The sequence below is a fragment of the Coregonus clupeaformis genome, chromosome 16, assembly GCF_020615455.1.
Source record: "Coregonus clupeaformis isolate EN_2021a chromosome 16, ASM2061545v1, whole genome shotgun sequence".
Lineage (NCBI taxonomy): Eukaryota > Metazoa > Chordata > Actinopteri > Salmoniformes > Salmonidae > Coregonus > Coregonus clupeaformis.
The window spans coordinates 59981265-59993827 of record NC_059207.1 but is presented as its reverse complement, the minus strand read 5'-3'; the positions used below and the strand labels follow the sequence as shown (position 1 = coordinate 59993827).

The following is a 12563-nucleotide window of genomic DNA, read 5'->3' as shown; positions in this document are numbered from 1 at the left end:
CATCTACACCACCATCTATAGCATTAGACCCAGCCTCATCTACACCACCATCTATAGCATGACTAGACCCAGCCTCATCTACACCACCATCTGTAGCATGACTAGACCCAGCCTCATCTACACCACCATCTATAGCATGACTAGACCCAGCCTCATCTACACCACCATCTATAGCATGACTAAACACAGCCTCATCTACACCACCATCTATAGCATTAGACCCAGCCTCATCTACACCACCATCTATAGCATGACTAGACCCAGCCTCATCTACACCACCATCTATAGCATGACTAGACCCAGCCTCATCTACACCACCATCTATAGCATTAGACCCAGCCTAATCTACACCACCATATATAGCATGACTAGACCCAGCCTCATCTACACCACCATCTAAAGCATTAGACCCAGCCTCATCTACACCACCATCTATAGCATGACTAGGCCCAGCCTCATATACACCACCATCTGTAGCATGACTAGGCCCAGCCTCATCTACACCACCATCTATAGCATGACTAGACCCAGCCTCATCTACACCACCATCTATAGCATGACTAGACCCAGTCTCATCTACACCACCATCTATAGCATGACTAGGCCCAGCCTCATCTACCCCACCATCTATAGCTGACTAGACCCAGTCTCATCTACACCACCATCTATAGCATGACTTGGCCCAGCCTCTGCTTCCTGTGTCTCATGGCCTCCTGCACGTTGACCTCTATTTCCCCCACTGGTGCTTGAACCCTCACCTTGTCTACGGCCTTTATGTGGGCACGCAAAGCTCTTATGCCCCAAATCCCCACACTCAAAGCTCTTATGCCCCAAATCCCCACACTCAAAGCTCTTATGCCCCAAATCCCCCCACTCAAAGCTCTTATGCCCCAAATCCCCCCACTCAAAGCTCTTATGCCCCAAATCCCCCCACTCAAAGCTCTTATGCCCCAAATCCCCCCACTCAAAGCTCTTATGCCCCAAATCCCCCCACTCAAAGCTCTTATGCCCCAAATCCCCCCACTCAAAGCTCTTATGCCCCAAATCCCCCCACTCAAAGCTCTTATGCCCCAAATCCCCAGACTCAAAGCTCTTATGCCCCAAATCCCCCCACTCAAAGCTCTTATGCCCCAAATCCCCAGACTCAAAGCTCTTATGCCCCAAATCCCCACACCCAAAGCTCTTATGCCCCAAATCCCCCCACTCAAAGCTCTTATGCCCCAAATCCCCCCACTCAAAGCTCTTATGCCCCAAATCCCCCCACTCAAAGCTCTTATGCTCCAAATCCCCCCACTCAAAGCTCTTATGCCCCAAATCCCCCCACTCAAAGCTCTTATGCCCCAAATCCCCCCACTCAAAGCTCTTATGCCCCAAATCCCCACACTCAAAGCTCTTATGCCCCAAATCCCCCCACTCAAAGCTCTTATGCCCCAAATCCCCCAGACTCAAAGCTCTTATGCCCCAATCCCCCCACTCAAAGCTCTTATGCCCCAAATCCCCCACTCAAAGCTCTTATGCCCCAAATCCCCCCACTCAAAGCTCTTATGCCCCAAATCCCCCAGACTCAAAGCTCTTATGCCCCAAATCCCCCCACTCAAAGCTCTTATGCCCCAAATCCCCCCACTCAAAGCTCTTATGCCCCAAATCCCCCCACTCAAAGCTCTTATGCCCCAAATCCCCCAGACTCAAAGCTCTTATGCCCCAAATCCCCCAGACTCAAAACACCGCAGACTATCTGTGCTGGCAAACCCTGCATAGAGCCCTTCCCCATGCCTCACTTTAAAATGCACATTTAACTGTTGCTCATTGTTATTCAGAAACATGAACACTTGACTCCGGAACGAAACAACATGCTTGACGGCATCTGCCTGAAAACCGTACATGAAAACCGCTAGCAAACTTACCAAAATGACTCAGCTCCTTCCGGATTTGATCATCCGTAATGAACATAGGAGGAAGATTCACAACTACCACCCTGGTCGAAGGGGTAGAAAGAGGAGAAATTGGCACCAACACACCCCTTACAAATATTCCACTAGCAATGAGCCACCCACCACATTTGCTCTTTTCATGAACACAGCCACATCTTTGATCTTTCTGGAAGCGGAATGTATAAATTCGGCTCCTACCTGTTCACCGACCGTGAGCAGAACCTCCTCCACCTTAATTCCATTATCGGGAACACACCTGAATCCATGCCGTAACGACAGCGTCTCCTCCGCGCTAGGCTGAGAAGCCATCGCTCACACCACACCGTTCAAAACCCCAGGAAACTAAACCTCTGTCCTCTTCCTCCCAACTAGGATCACCCAGCCACATAATAATACACACGGGCATAAACGACCTGAGAACACAGCAGGAAAGGGTGGCCACATCACTCAAGGGAGTGATAGAAAAAGCTTCTTCTACTTTCCCCAACGCATAAGTGGTTATCTCAACCCTGTTACCACGAAAAGACTTCCACCCTGCTACCATACAGCGGGTAAACGCAAGTATTTCCTGTGACTGTGCCTCAAAACCAAATGTCTACCTGGCCCACCACTCCACCCTGGACTTGAACAGCCTTTATGACCAGGTCCACCTATACAAGGCAGCAGTGCCCACCTTCGCCCGGACCCTAAAGGATGTTGCCCTCAACCGCAGACCCAACCCCTCACACAGGAGCAACAGATAAACAGACACCCCGCCCAGACCAGCGAGACACTCTCCCAGACCTGCGGGACCACCCCCAGGACCTAAACATAGAGGACCCCCGCAGAGAGGACCTACATCCAGACCACAGCACCATCAGCCACACCCCCACCCCCACCCCCACCAATTAACTCCCCCCCAAGTCAACCATACCCATACCCCATTTAGGCCCCCTCAGATCAGACCTATGCCCCTCCTACCCACCACATGCCCCCCACTCCTGCAAAGAGGGCCTCAACATGAAAGTCACACATACGCCCAGGCCGTGAGCAGGCAAACAGGCCCAACACCCACTCTTACAATAGCCTAATCCAATGGCATGTACCAGATGCTCAGCAGGCTCTGCTCACACCTACTGGCCTGAGGCCAAACCACACGCCCAACAACATTAGACACTTTATGGAACACAAAGCCTTCATCCTGGAATATCCAAGGCCTGAGGTCATCTGCCTTTGGCCTAAAGAGCAGGAATCTGGACTTCACCAAAGAAATTGGAAATACAGACATTGTCATCCTACAAGAAACATGGTATAGAGGAGAGGGACCCACTGGTTGCCCTCTAGGTTACAGAGAGCTGGTAGTCCCATCCACCAAACTACCAGGTGTGAAACAGGGAAGGGACTCAGGGGGTATGCTAATTTGGTATAGAGCAGACCTAACTCACTCTATTAAATTAGTCAATGCAGGCACATTTTACCTTTGGCTAGAAATTTGAAAGGAAATAATCTCAACAGAGAAAAATGGCCTCCTGTTTCTACCTATATCCCCCCACTAGAATCCCCATACTTTAATAAAGACAGCTTCTCCATCCTGGAGGGGAAAATCAATCATTTCCAGACCCAGGGACATGTACTAGTCTGTGGCGACCTAAATGCCAGAACTGGACAAGAACCTGATACCCTCAGCACACAGGGGGACAAACATCTACCTGGAGGTGACAGCATTCCCTCTCCCATATGCCCCCCTAGGCACAACTACGACAACATAACCAACAAAAACGGGTCACAACTCCTGCAGCTCTGTCGCACACCGGGTATGTACATAGTCAATGGAGTGTAATGTTTACTGTTAATATGTATTGTTTATTTCACTTTTGTTTACTATCTACTTCACTTGCTTTGGCAATGTTAACATATGTTTCCCATGCTAATAAAGACCTTAAATTGAATTGAATTGAGAGAGAGAGAGAGACTAAGAGAGAGAGAGAGAGAGAGAGAGAGAGAGAGAGAGAGAGAGAGAGAGAGAGAGAGAGAGAGAGAGAGAGAGAGAGAGAGAGAGAGAGAGAGAGAGAGAGAGAGAGAGAGAGAGAGAGAGAGAGAGAGAGAGAGAGAGAGAGAGAGAGAGAGAGAGAGAGACTAAGAGAGAGAGAGAGAGAGAGAGACAGAGACAGAGACAGAGACAGAGACAGAGACAGAGACAGAGACAGAGAGAAGGAGAGAAAAATAGAGAAATGAGGCATCTCTTGAACGCGCACACACACACACCCCTCTGACGGTAGCCTAGCGACAGGGAGGCAGGGAGAGAAGAGGGAAGCAGGTGTTTTTTATGAGACAGCTTCAGATGGGGTCAGGTGTGATGGCGCTGTGCAACCTGAGATCTGGGTGTGTAACTCAATGTTCCTACCAAATACCACATCAACACATTATTTAGTTGCACTTCAAATGCAAGGCACATACACTGAGCGTACAAACATTAGGAACACCTGATCTTTCCATGACATAAACTGACCAGGTGAATCCAGGTGAAAGCTATGATCCATTATTGATGTCACCTGTTAAATCCACTTCAATCAGTGTATATGAAGGGGAGGAGACCAGTTAAGCCTTGAGACAGGAGACATGCATTGTGTGTGTGCCATTCAGAGGGTGTATGGGGAAGAAAAAATATTTAAGTGCCTTTGAACGGGGTATGGTAGTAGGTGCCAGGCACACCAGGCTGTGTCAAGAACTGCAACACTGCTGTTTTTTTTTTTACGCTCAACAGTTTGTAGTGAAGGCAGGTGAGGGCCCAAATGTATGTATCAGTGCTGATCTAGAATCAGGTCCATGTAATCTCCTAGATCAGCACTCCTACTCTGAGACGCTGTGTGGATAAGGGCTCCTATTAACGACAGATCAGGAAAGGTCATCTTACCTTCACAGGAGGGCGGAGGCCCCTGAAACTCCAGGTGAGTCCCCAGACGACAGGTCAGGATGTTGTTCCCACTTAACTGGTACCCTGGCAGACACCTGTAACGCACTATGTCACCTGGGGGAGGGAGCGAGGGTGGGGAGGGGGGAGGGAGGGAGGGAGGGAGGGAGGGAGGGAGGGAGGGAGGGAGGGATGAAAGAGAGAGTGAATGAAAGAGAGAGTGATGTACATTAAGTAACAGTGAATTTTTTGTCGTTATTTCTTCCACATGAAAAATAAAATGGTGTAATAACATCTCTTAAAATATATATATACAGTGGGGAGAACAAGTATTTGATACACTGCCAATTTTGCAGGTTTTCCTACTTACAAAGCATGTAGAGGTCTGTAATTTTTATCATAGGTACACTTCAACTACGAGAGACGGAATCTAAAACAAAAATCCAGAAAATCACATTGTATGCTCCAAATATTTTCTATTGGGTTCAGGTCTGGAGACTGGCTAGGCCACTCCAGGACCTTGAGATGCTTCTTACGGAGCCACTCCTTAGTTGCCCTGGCTGTGTGTTTCGGGTCGTTGTCATGCTGGAAGACCCAGCCACGACCCATCTTCAATGCTCTTACTGAGGGAAGGAGGTTGTTGGCCAAGATCTCGCGATACATGGCCCCATCCATCCTCCCCTCGATACGTTGCAGTCGTCCTGTCCCCTTTGCAGAAAATAATCCCCAAAGAATGATGTTTCCATCTCCATGCTTCACGGTTGGGATGGTGTTCTTGGGGTTGTACTCATCCTTCTTCTTCCTCCAAACACGGCGAGTGGAGTTTAGACCAAAAAGCTCTATTTTTGTCTCATCAGACCACATGACCTTCTCCCATTCCTCCTCTGGATCATCCAGATGGTCATTGGCAAACTTCAGACGGGCCTGGACATGCGCTGGCTTGAGCAGGGGGACCTTGCGTGCGCTGCAGGATTTTAATCCATGACGGCGTAGTGTGTTACTAATGGTTTTCTTTGAGACTGTGGTCCCAGCTCTCTGCAGGTCATTGACCAGGTCCTGCCGTGTAGTTCTGGGCTGATCCCTCACCTTCCTCATGATCATTGATGCCCCACGAGGTGAGATCTTGCATGGAGCCCCAGACCGAGGGCCCCAGACCAGGTACAGCCCTTAATGGATCCCTACCAGATTAAAATAGTCACTATTCTCCATTACTCGTACCACATCGCCTCGGTACTGGTACCCAGTGTGCATCGCCAAGTCATCATTACTGTATATTTATTTATGTGTTATTTCTATTGTAATTTTTTTTTTTTTCTCCATTTACTTTCTCTCTGCTGTTGGGAAGCATTTCACTGTTTGTCTACACCTGTTGTTTACAAAGCATGTGACAAATACAATCGGTTTTTGATTATTTGATTTATTTAGTTGACAAATCACTACCCATTCCACTATGCAAATGAACAAATATGGAGAGGAGGTCTGTGACCCAAATAGCACCCTATGTCCTATATAATGCAATACTCTTGATCAAGGCCCATAGGATCAATAGTAGTACCCTATATAGGGTATAGGTTGCTATTTGGCTCATCATTATTCATTTCCTGTTCCCCCACGGCCCTCTGGGTACTGTAGTTTGTCAGTGAATAAGCATTGGAACATTGCCCAATTGGATGTGTAGTCCTTGCTATGGAGGAGCCGTTTCTCCTCAGAGCTGGATAGTAGGGGAGGTGTGTGTTGGTGTGTGTGTATGTGTGTGTGTGCGTGCGCGTGTATGTGTGTGTGTGCGTGCGTGTGTGTGTGTATGTGTGTGTGTGTGCGTGTATGTGTGTGTGTGTGCGTGTATGTGTGTGTGTGTGCGTGTGTGTGTGCGTGTGTGTGCGTGTGTGTTTGTGTGTGCATGTATGTGTGTGTGTGTATGTGTGTGTGCGTGTGCGTGTGTGTGTGTGCGTAAGTGTGTGCGTGTGTGTGCGTGTGCGTGTATGTCTGTGTGTGTGTATGTGTGTGTATGTGTGCGTGTATGTGTATGTGTGTGTGTGTGTGTGTGTGCGTGCGTGTGTGCATGTGTGTGCGTGTATGTGTGTGTGTGTGTGTGTGTGTGTGTGTGTGTGTGTGTGTGTGTGTGTGTGTGTGTGTGTGTGTGTGTGTGTGTGTATGTGTGTTGACTCACCGATTTTAAATTCCTTGCTGGCCATTAAGATCTCAGCATTGGGTATGATAGGGGGAGGCAGGCAGAACTGGAGTCTATACGCTGGAGAGAAATTAACATAAATCCATGTTATCTCCTAGACAGTGTTAGTGGAGAGAGAGAAAAACAGAGGTCTTTACTTCCACTGGGGAGGGAGGGAGAGAGAAGAGAGAGAGAGAGAGAGAGAGAGAGAGAGAGAGAGAGAGAGAGAGAGAGAGAGAGAGAGAGAGAGAGAGAGAGAGAATGTGAGTGAGACAGAGAGAGTGTGTCTCTGCCTCGTTTGTTTGTTTCACAGTCAGCCCACTGACACCCCTATCAGATCACAGCAAAATCACAATCTACTTGAAATGAGCATTAATCAATCTTGAGTCATCGAAGCCGAACAAACTGCATACATAGCAAAGGCTATGGATGGAAGGCACAGGGGGTTGGTGGCTCCATATCTGGGGAGGACGGGCTCGTGGTAATGGCTGGAGCGGAATCAGTGGAATGGTATCAGATACATCAAACACATGGTTTCATTTGTTTGATGACATTCCATTTGCTCCGTTCCAGCCATTACTATAAGCCGTCCTCAGCAGCCTCCACTGATGGAAGGAGGGTAGTGTAGAAACCTACCAAAAAACAATTGGCCAACCATGAATCCAATCCCTCCTAGACAACTTCCTGGAGAATATATTTTCCTGCAATAGTGAAGGCATAGACATAGCAGCAGGAAGCCTAAACAGTATATCTGACCTATCAGCTAACAGCTAATTTTAATTCCGGCAGAAAACCTAAGACAACTAACAACAATGAGAAATGGTTTGATGAAGAATGTAAAACCTAAGAAAGAAATTGAGAAACCTATCCAACCAAAAACATAAAGACCCAGAAAACCTGAGCCTACGCCTTCACTATGGTGAATCACTAAAACAATACAGAAATACACTACGGAAAAAGATGGAACAGCACTTCAGAAATCAGCTCAATGTAATTGAAGAATCTATAGACTCTAACCACTTCTGGGAAAATTGGAAAACACTAAACAAACAACAACATGAATAATAATATGCCATTTAGCAGACGCTTTTATCCAAAGCGACTTACAGTCATGCGTGCATACATTTTTGTAATACTACAGCTATTATTATTATTATTATTATTATTATTATTATTATTATTATTATTATTATTATTATTATTATTATTATTATTATTATTATTATTATTACTACTACCAGAACTCACTGGATTCTCCAATTACATTGAATTAACTACAGGACAAAATACAAACCCTCCAACCCCAAAAGGCCTGTGGTGTTGATGGTATCCTCAATGAAATTATAAATATACAGACCAAAAATTATAATTGGTTATTCTTAAACTCTTCAACATTACCCTCAGATCTGGCATCTTCTCTAATATTTGAAACCAAGGCCTGATCACCCCAATCCACAAAAATGTTGACAAATGTGATCCCAATAATTACAGTGGAATCTGCATCAACAGCAAACTCTGAAAAATCCTCTGCAGTATCATCAACAGCAGACTCCAACATTTCCTCAGTGAAAACAATGTCCTGAACAAATGTCAAAATGGCTTCTTACCAAAATACCGTACGACAGAACACATATACACCCTTATTGACACACAAACAAAACAAACCAAACCAAAGGCAAAGTCTTCTCATACTACAGTGGGGGAAAAAAAGTATTTAGTCAGCCACCAATTGTGCAAGTTCTCCCACTTAAAAAGATGAGAGAGGCCTGTAATTTTCATCATAGGTACACGTTAACTATGACAGACAAATTGAGAAAAAAAAATCCAGAAAATCACATTGTAGGATTTTTAATGAATTTATTTGCAAATTATGTACCACGGCCTAAAGATCAACACCACAGGTAACTTCCACAAGGCTGTGAACGATCTGAGATACAAGGCAAGAAGGGCCTTCTACGCCATCAAAAGGAACATAGAACTCAACATCCCAAATAGGATCTGGCTAAAAAACACTTCATTCAGTTATAGAACCCATTGCCCTTTATGGTTGTGAGGTCTGGGGTCCACTCACCAACCAAGAATTCACAAAATGGGCCAAACACCCAATTGAGACTCTGCATGCAGAATTCTGCAAAAACATACTTTGTGTACAATGCAAAACCCCAAACAATGCATGCAGAGCAGAATTTGAAGTATACCCGCTAGTTATCAAAATCCAGAAAAGTGCTGTTATATTCTACAACAACCTAAAAGGAAGCAATGCCTACTCCACATAGCCTTCCATAACAAAGCCATCACCTACAGACAGATTAACCTGGAGAAGAGTCCCCTCAGACAGCTGGTCCTGGGGCTCTGTTCACAAACACAAACAGACCCCAAAGATCCCCAGGACAGAAACACATTTAGACCCAACCAAATTATGAGAAAGCAAAAAGATAACTATTTGACACACTGGAAAGAATCAAACAAAAAACAGAGCAAACTAGAATGCTATCTGGCCCTAATCAGAGAGCACACAGTGGCAGAATACCTGACCACTGTGACTGACCCCAAAATAAGAAAATACTTGAGTATGTACAGACTCAGTGAGCATAGCCTTGCTATTGAGAGAGGCCGCCGTAGGCAGACCAGGCTCTCAAGAGAAGACAGGCTATGTGCACACTGCCCACAAAATGATGTGGAAACTGAGCTGCACTTCCTAACCTCCTGCCAAATGTATGACCATATTACAAACACATATTTCCCTCAGATTACACAGACCCACAAAGAATTTGAAAACAAATCAAACAGCAGTGGCTGTTTGTGGCCCGTTGCCATGAGAAAAGGGCAACCAGTGGAGCACAAACAACATTGCAAATACAACCTACACTACTGGTCAAAAGTTTTAGAACACCTACTCATTCAAGGATTTTAGTTAATTTTTTACTATTTTCTACATTGTATAATAATAGTGAAGACATCAAAACTATGAAATAACACATATGGAATCATGTAGCAACCAAAAAAGTGTTAAACAAATAAACATATATTTGAGATTTGAGATTTTTCAAAATAGCCACCTTTTGCCTTGATGACAGCTTTGCACACTCTTGGCATTCTCTCATCCAGCTTCATGCGGTAGTCACCTGGAATGCATTTCAATTAACAGGTGTGCCTTCTTAAATGTTACTTTGTGGAATTTATTTCCTTCTTAGTGCGTTTGAGCCAGTCAGTTGAGTTGTGACAAGGTAGGGGTGGAATATAGAAGATAGCCCTATTTGGTAAATGACCAAGTCCATATTATGGTAAGCCCAGCTCAAATAAGCAAAGAGAAATGACAGTCCATCATTACTTTAAGACATGAAGGTCAGTCAATCCGGATAATTTCAAGAACTTTGAACGTTTCTTCAAGTGCAGTCACAAAAACCATCAAGCGCAATGATGAAATGGCTCTCATGAGGACCGCCACAGGAAAGGAAGACCCAGAGTTACTTCTGCCGCAGAGGATAAGTTCATTAGAGTTACCAGCCTCAGAAATTTCAGCCCAAATAAATGTTTCACAGAGTTCAAGTAACAGACACATCTCAACATCAACTGTTCAGAGGAGACTGTGTGAATCAGGCCTTTATGGTCGAATTGCTGCAAAGAAACCACTTCTAAAGGACACCAACAAGAAGAAGAGACATGCTTTGTCCAAGAAACACGAGCAATGGACATTAGACAGGTGGAAATCTATCCTTTGGTCTGGAGCCTAAATTTGAGATTTTTGGTTCCAACCGCCGTGTCTTTGTGAGACGCGGTGTGGGTGAACGGATGATCTCTGCATGTGTATTTCCCACAGTAAAGCATGGAAGAGGAGGTGTGATGGTGTGGGGGTGCTTTGCTGGTGACACTGTCTGTGATTTATTTAGAATTCAAGGCACACTTAACCAGCATGGTTACCACAGCTTTATGCAGCGATAAACCATCCCATCTGCTTTGGGTTTAGTGGGAATATCATTTGTTTTTTAACAGGACAATGACCCAACACACCTCCAGGCTGTGTAAGGGCTATTTTACCAAGAAGGAGAGTGATGGAGTGCTGCATCAGATGACCTGGCCGGCCCCGACCACAACCAAATTGAGATGGTTTGGGATGAGTCGGACCGCATGAGTGAAGGAAAAGCAACCAACAAGTGCTCAGCATATGTGGGAACTCCTTCAAGACTGTTGGAAAAGCATTCCAGGTGAAGCTGGTTGAGAGAATGCCAAGGGAATATCAAGAGTATGCAAAGCTGTTTTCAAGGCAAAGGGTGGGCATTTGAAGATTCAATAAAGTAAAACGCTTGAATGAGTAGGTGTTCTGAAACTTTTGACCGGTAGTGTTTCATACTTCAACTATATGCATATTGTTACAACACTGTACATAGCCAATAATATAACATTTGAAATGTCTGTATTATTTTGAAACTATTGTGAGTGTAATGTTCACTAATGTTTCCCATGTTAATTTCCCTTTTGTTTATTAACTATTCCATAAAGCCCTTTGAATTGATTTTAGAGAGAGAGAGAGTGAGTGAGAGAGAGAGAGAGAGAGAGAGAGAGAGAGAGAGAGAGAGAGAGAGAGAGAGAGAGAGAGAGAAAGAGAGAGTGATGAAGGTGGTGATACTGTACATACCTTGATAGTTGATTCGGAACAGTCCACCTTTCTCTGTGTTGCTACGGAAACGCACCAGGATCTGATTGGACGTGCTGCTGGCGCGATCATTGGGCTCTCCTTCCGTAAACACACCTAGCTTCCTGTCTGTCACCTGGGGACCGTCCCTGAGGGATGACAGGTGAGGGGTCAGAGGTTAAAATGTGTGATTGGGGAAAAAAAACGATATAGCTACATATTGGGATATTATTTTTGAGGACACAGCGACAATATTTTTTTTGGCCATTTCTTTTTTTTTTTCCGCTAGTCAGCTGTATCTGCACCAAAACTCCAGTATTTTTATTTATTTTTATTTATTTTATTTTCATAGTCTGTTCTTTATTTCCATGACTGATCAAAACTCATTTTCTCATGGCTCTTCCTTGTCCTTCTGCAGCAGTAGTAATAATCGCAGCATCGAATCTCAGTGCATATAGAATCGGGATAATTGTGAGAGTCGCAATACATATCATATCGGCATATAAGCATCATGTTAATATCGTATCGAGATGTCCCTGGCAAAGCCCTAGTTAAAATGGTTATTCACTCCAACCAACTATATTAGAGGAAAGCAAGATAACCCACTATGGTGTTGTCTCTATGCAATATTAACACTTGGACCACGGAGCTTCTCAACCTACCAGTACCAGCCAAAGGTTACAATGGTGACAGGCTCATTACAACCAAATATATCGTAGGAGATTATGGTAATCTATTGTAGGAGATTTCTCTATGTTAGAGAGTTGCCAGCTAAGAACAATGATTGTATAGTAATAATAATAAATAATATGCCATTTAGCAGACGCTTTTATCCAAAGCGACATACAGTCATGCGTGCATACATTTTTTTGTGTATGGGTGGTCCCGGGGATCGAACCCACTACCTTGGCGGTACAAGCACCGTTCTCTACCAGCTGAGCT

The 12563-nt window shown here is 44.9% G+C and overlaps 1 protein-coding gene across 1 annotated transcript in view; it reads right to left on the bottom strand.

The window, feature by feature from the left end:
- The window catches only part of csmd2 (CUB and Sushi multiple domains 2), a 421278-nt gene that overhangs the window by 148102 nt on the left and 260613 nt on the right, over positions 1-12563 (bottom strand). The window contains exons 39-41 of the mRNA XM_045225492.1: positions 11625-11770; positions 6989-7069; positions 4825-4938 (exon numbers count right to left, since the gene is read on the bottom strand). Of these exons, the coding sequence (XP_045081427.1) occupies positions 4825-4938; positions 6989-7069; positions 11625-11770 (341 nt within the window). The remainder of the gene's footprint in view (positions 1-4824; positions 4939-6988; positions 7070-11624; positions 11771-12563) is intronic.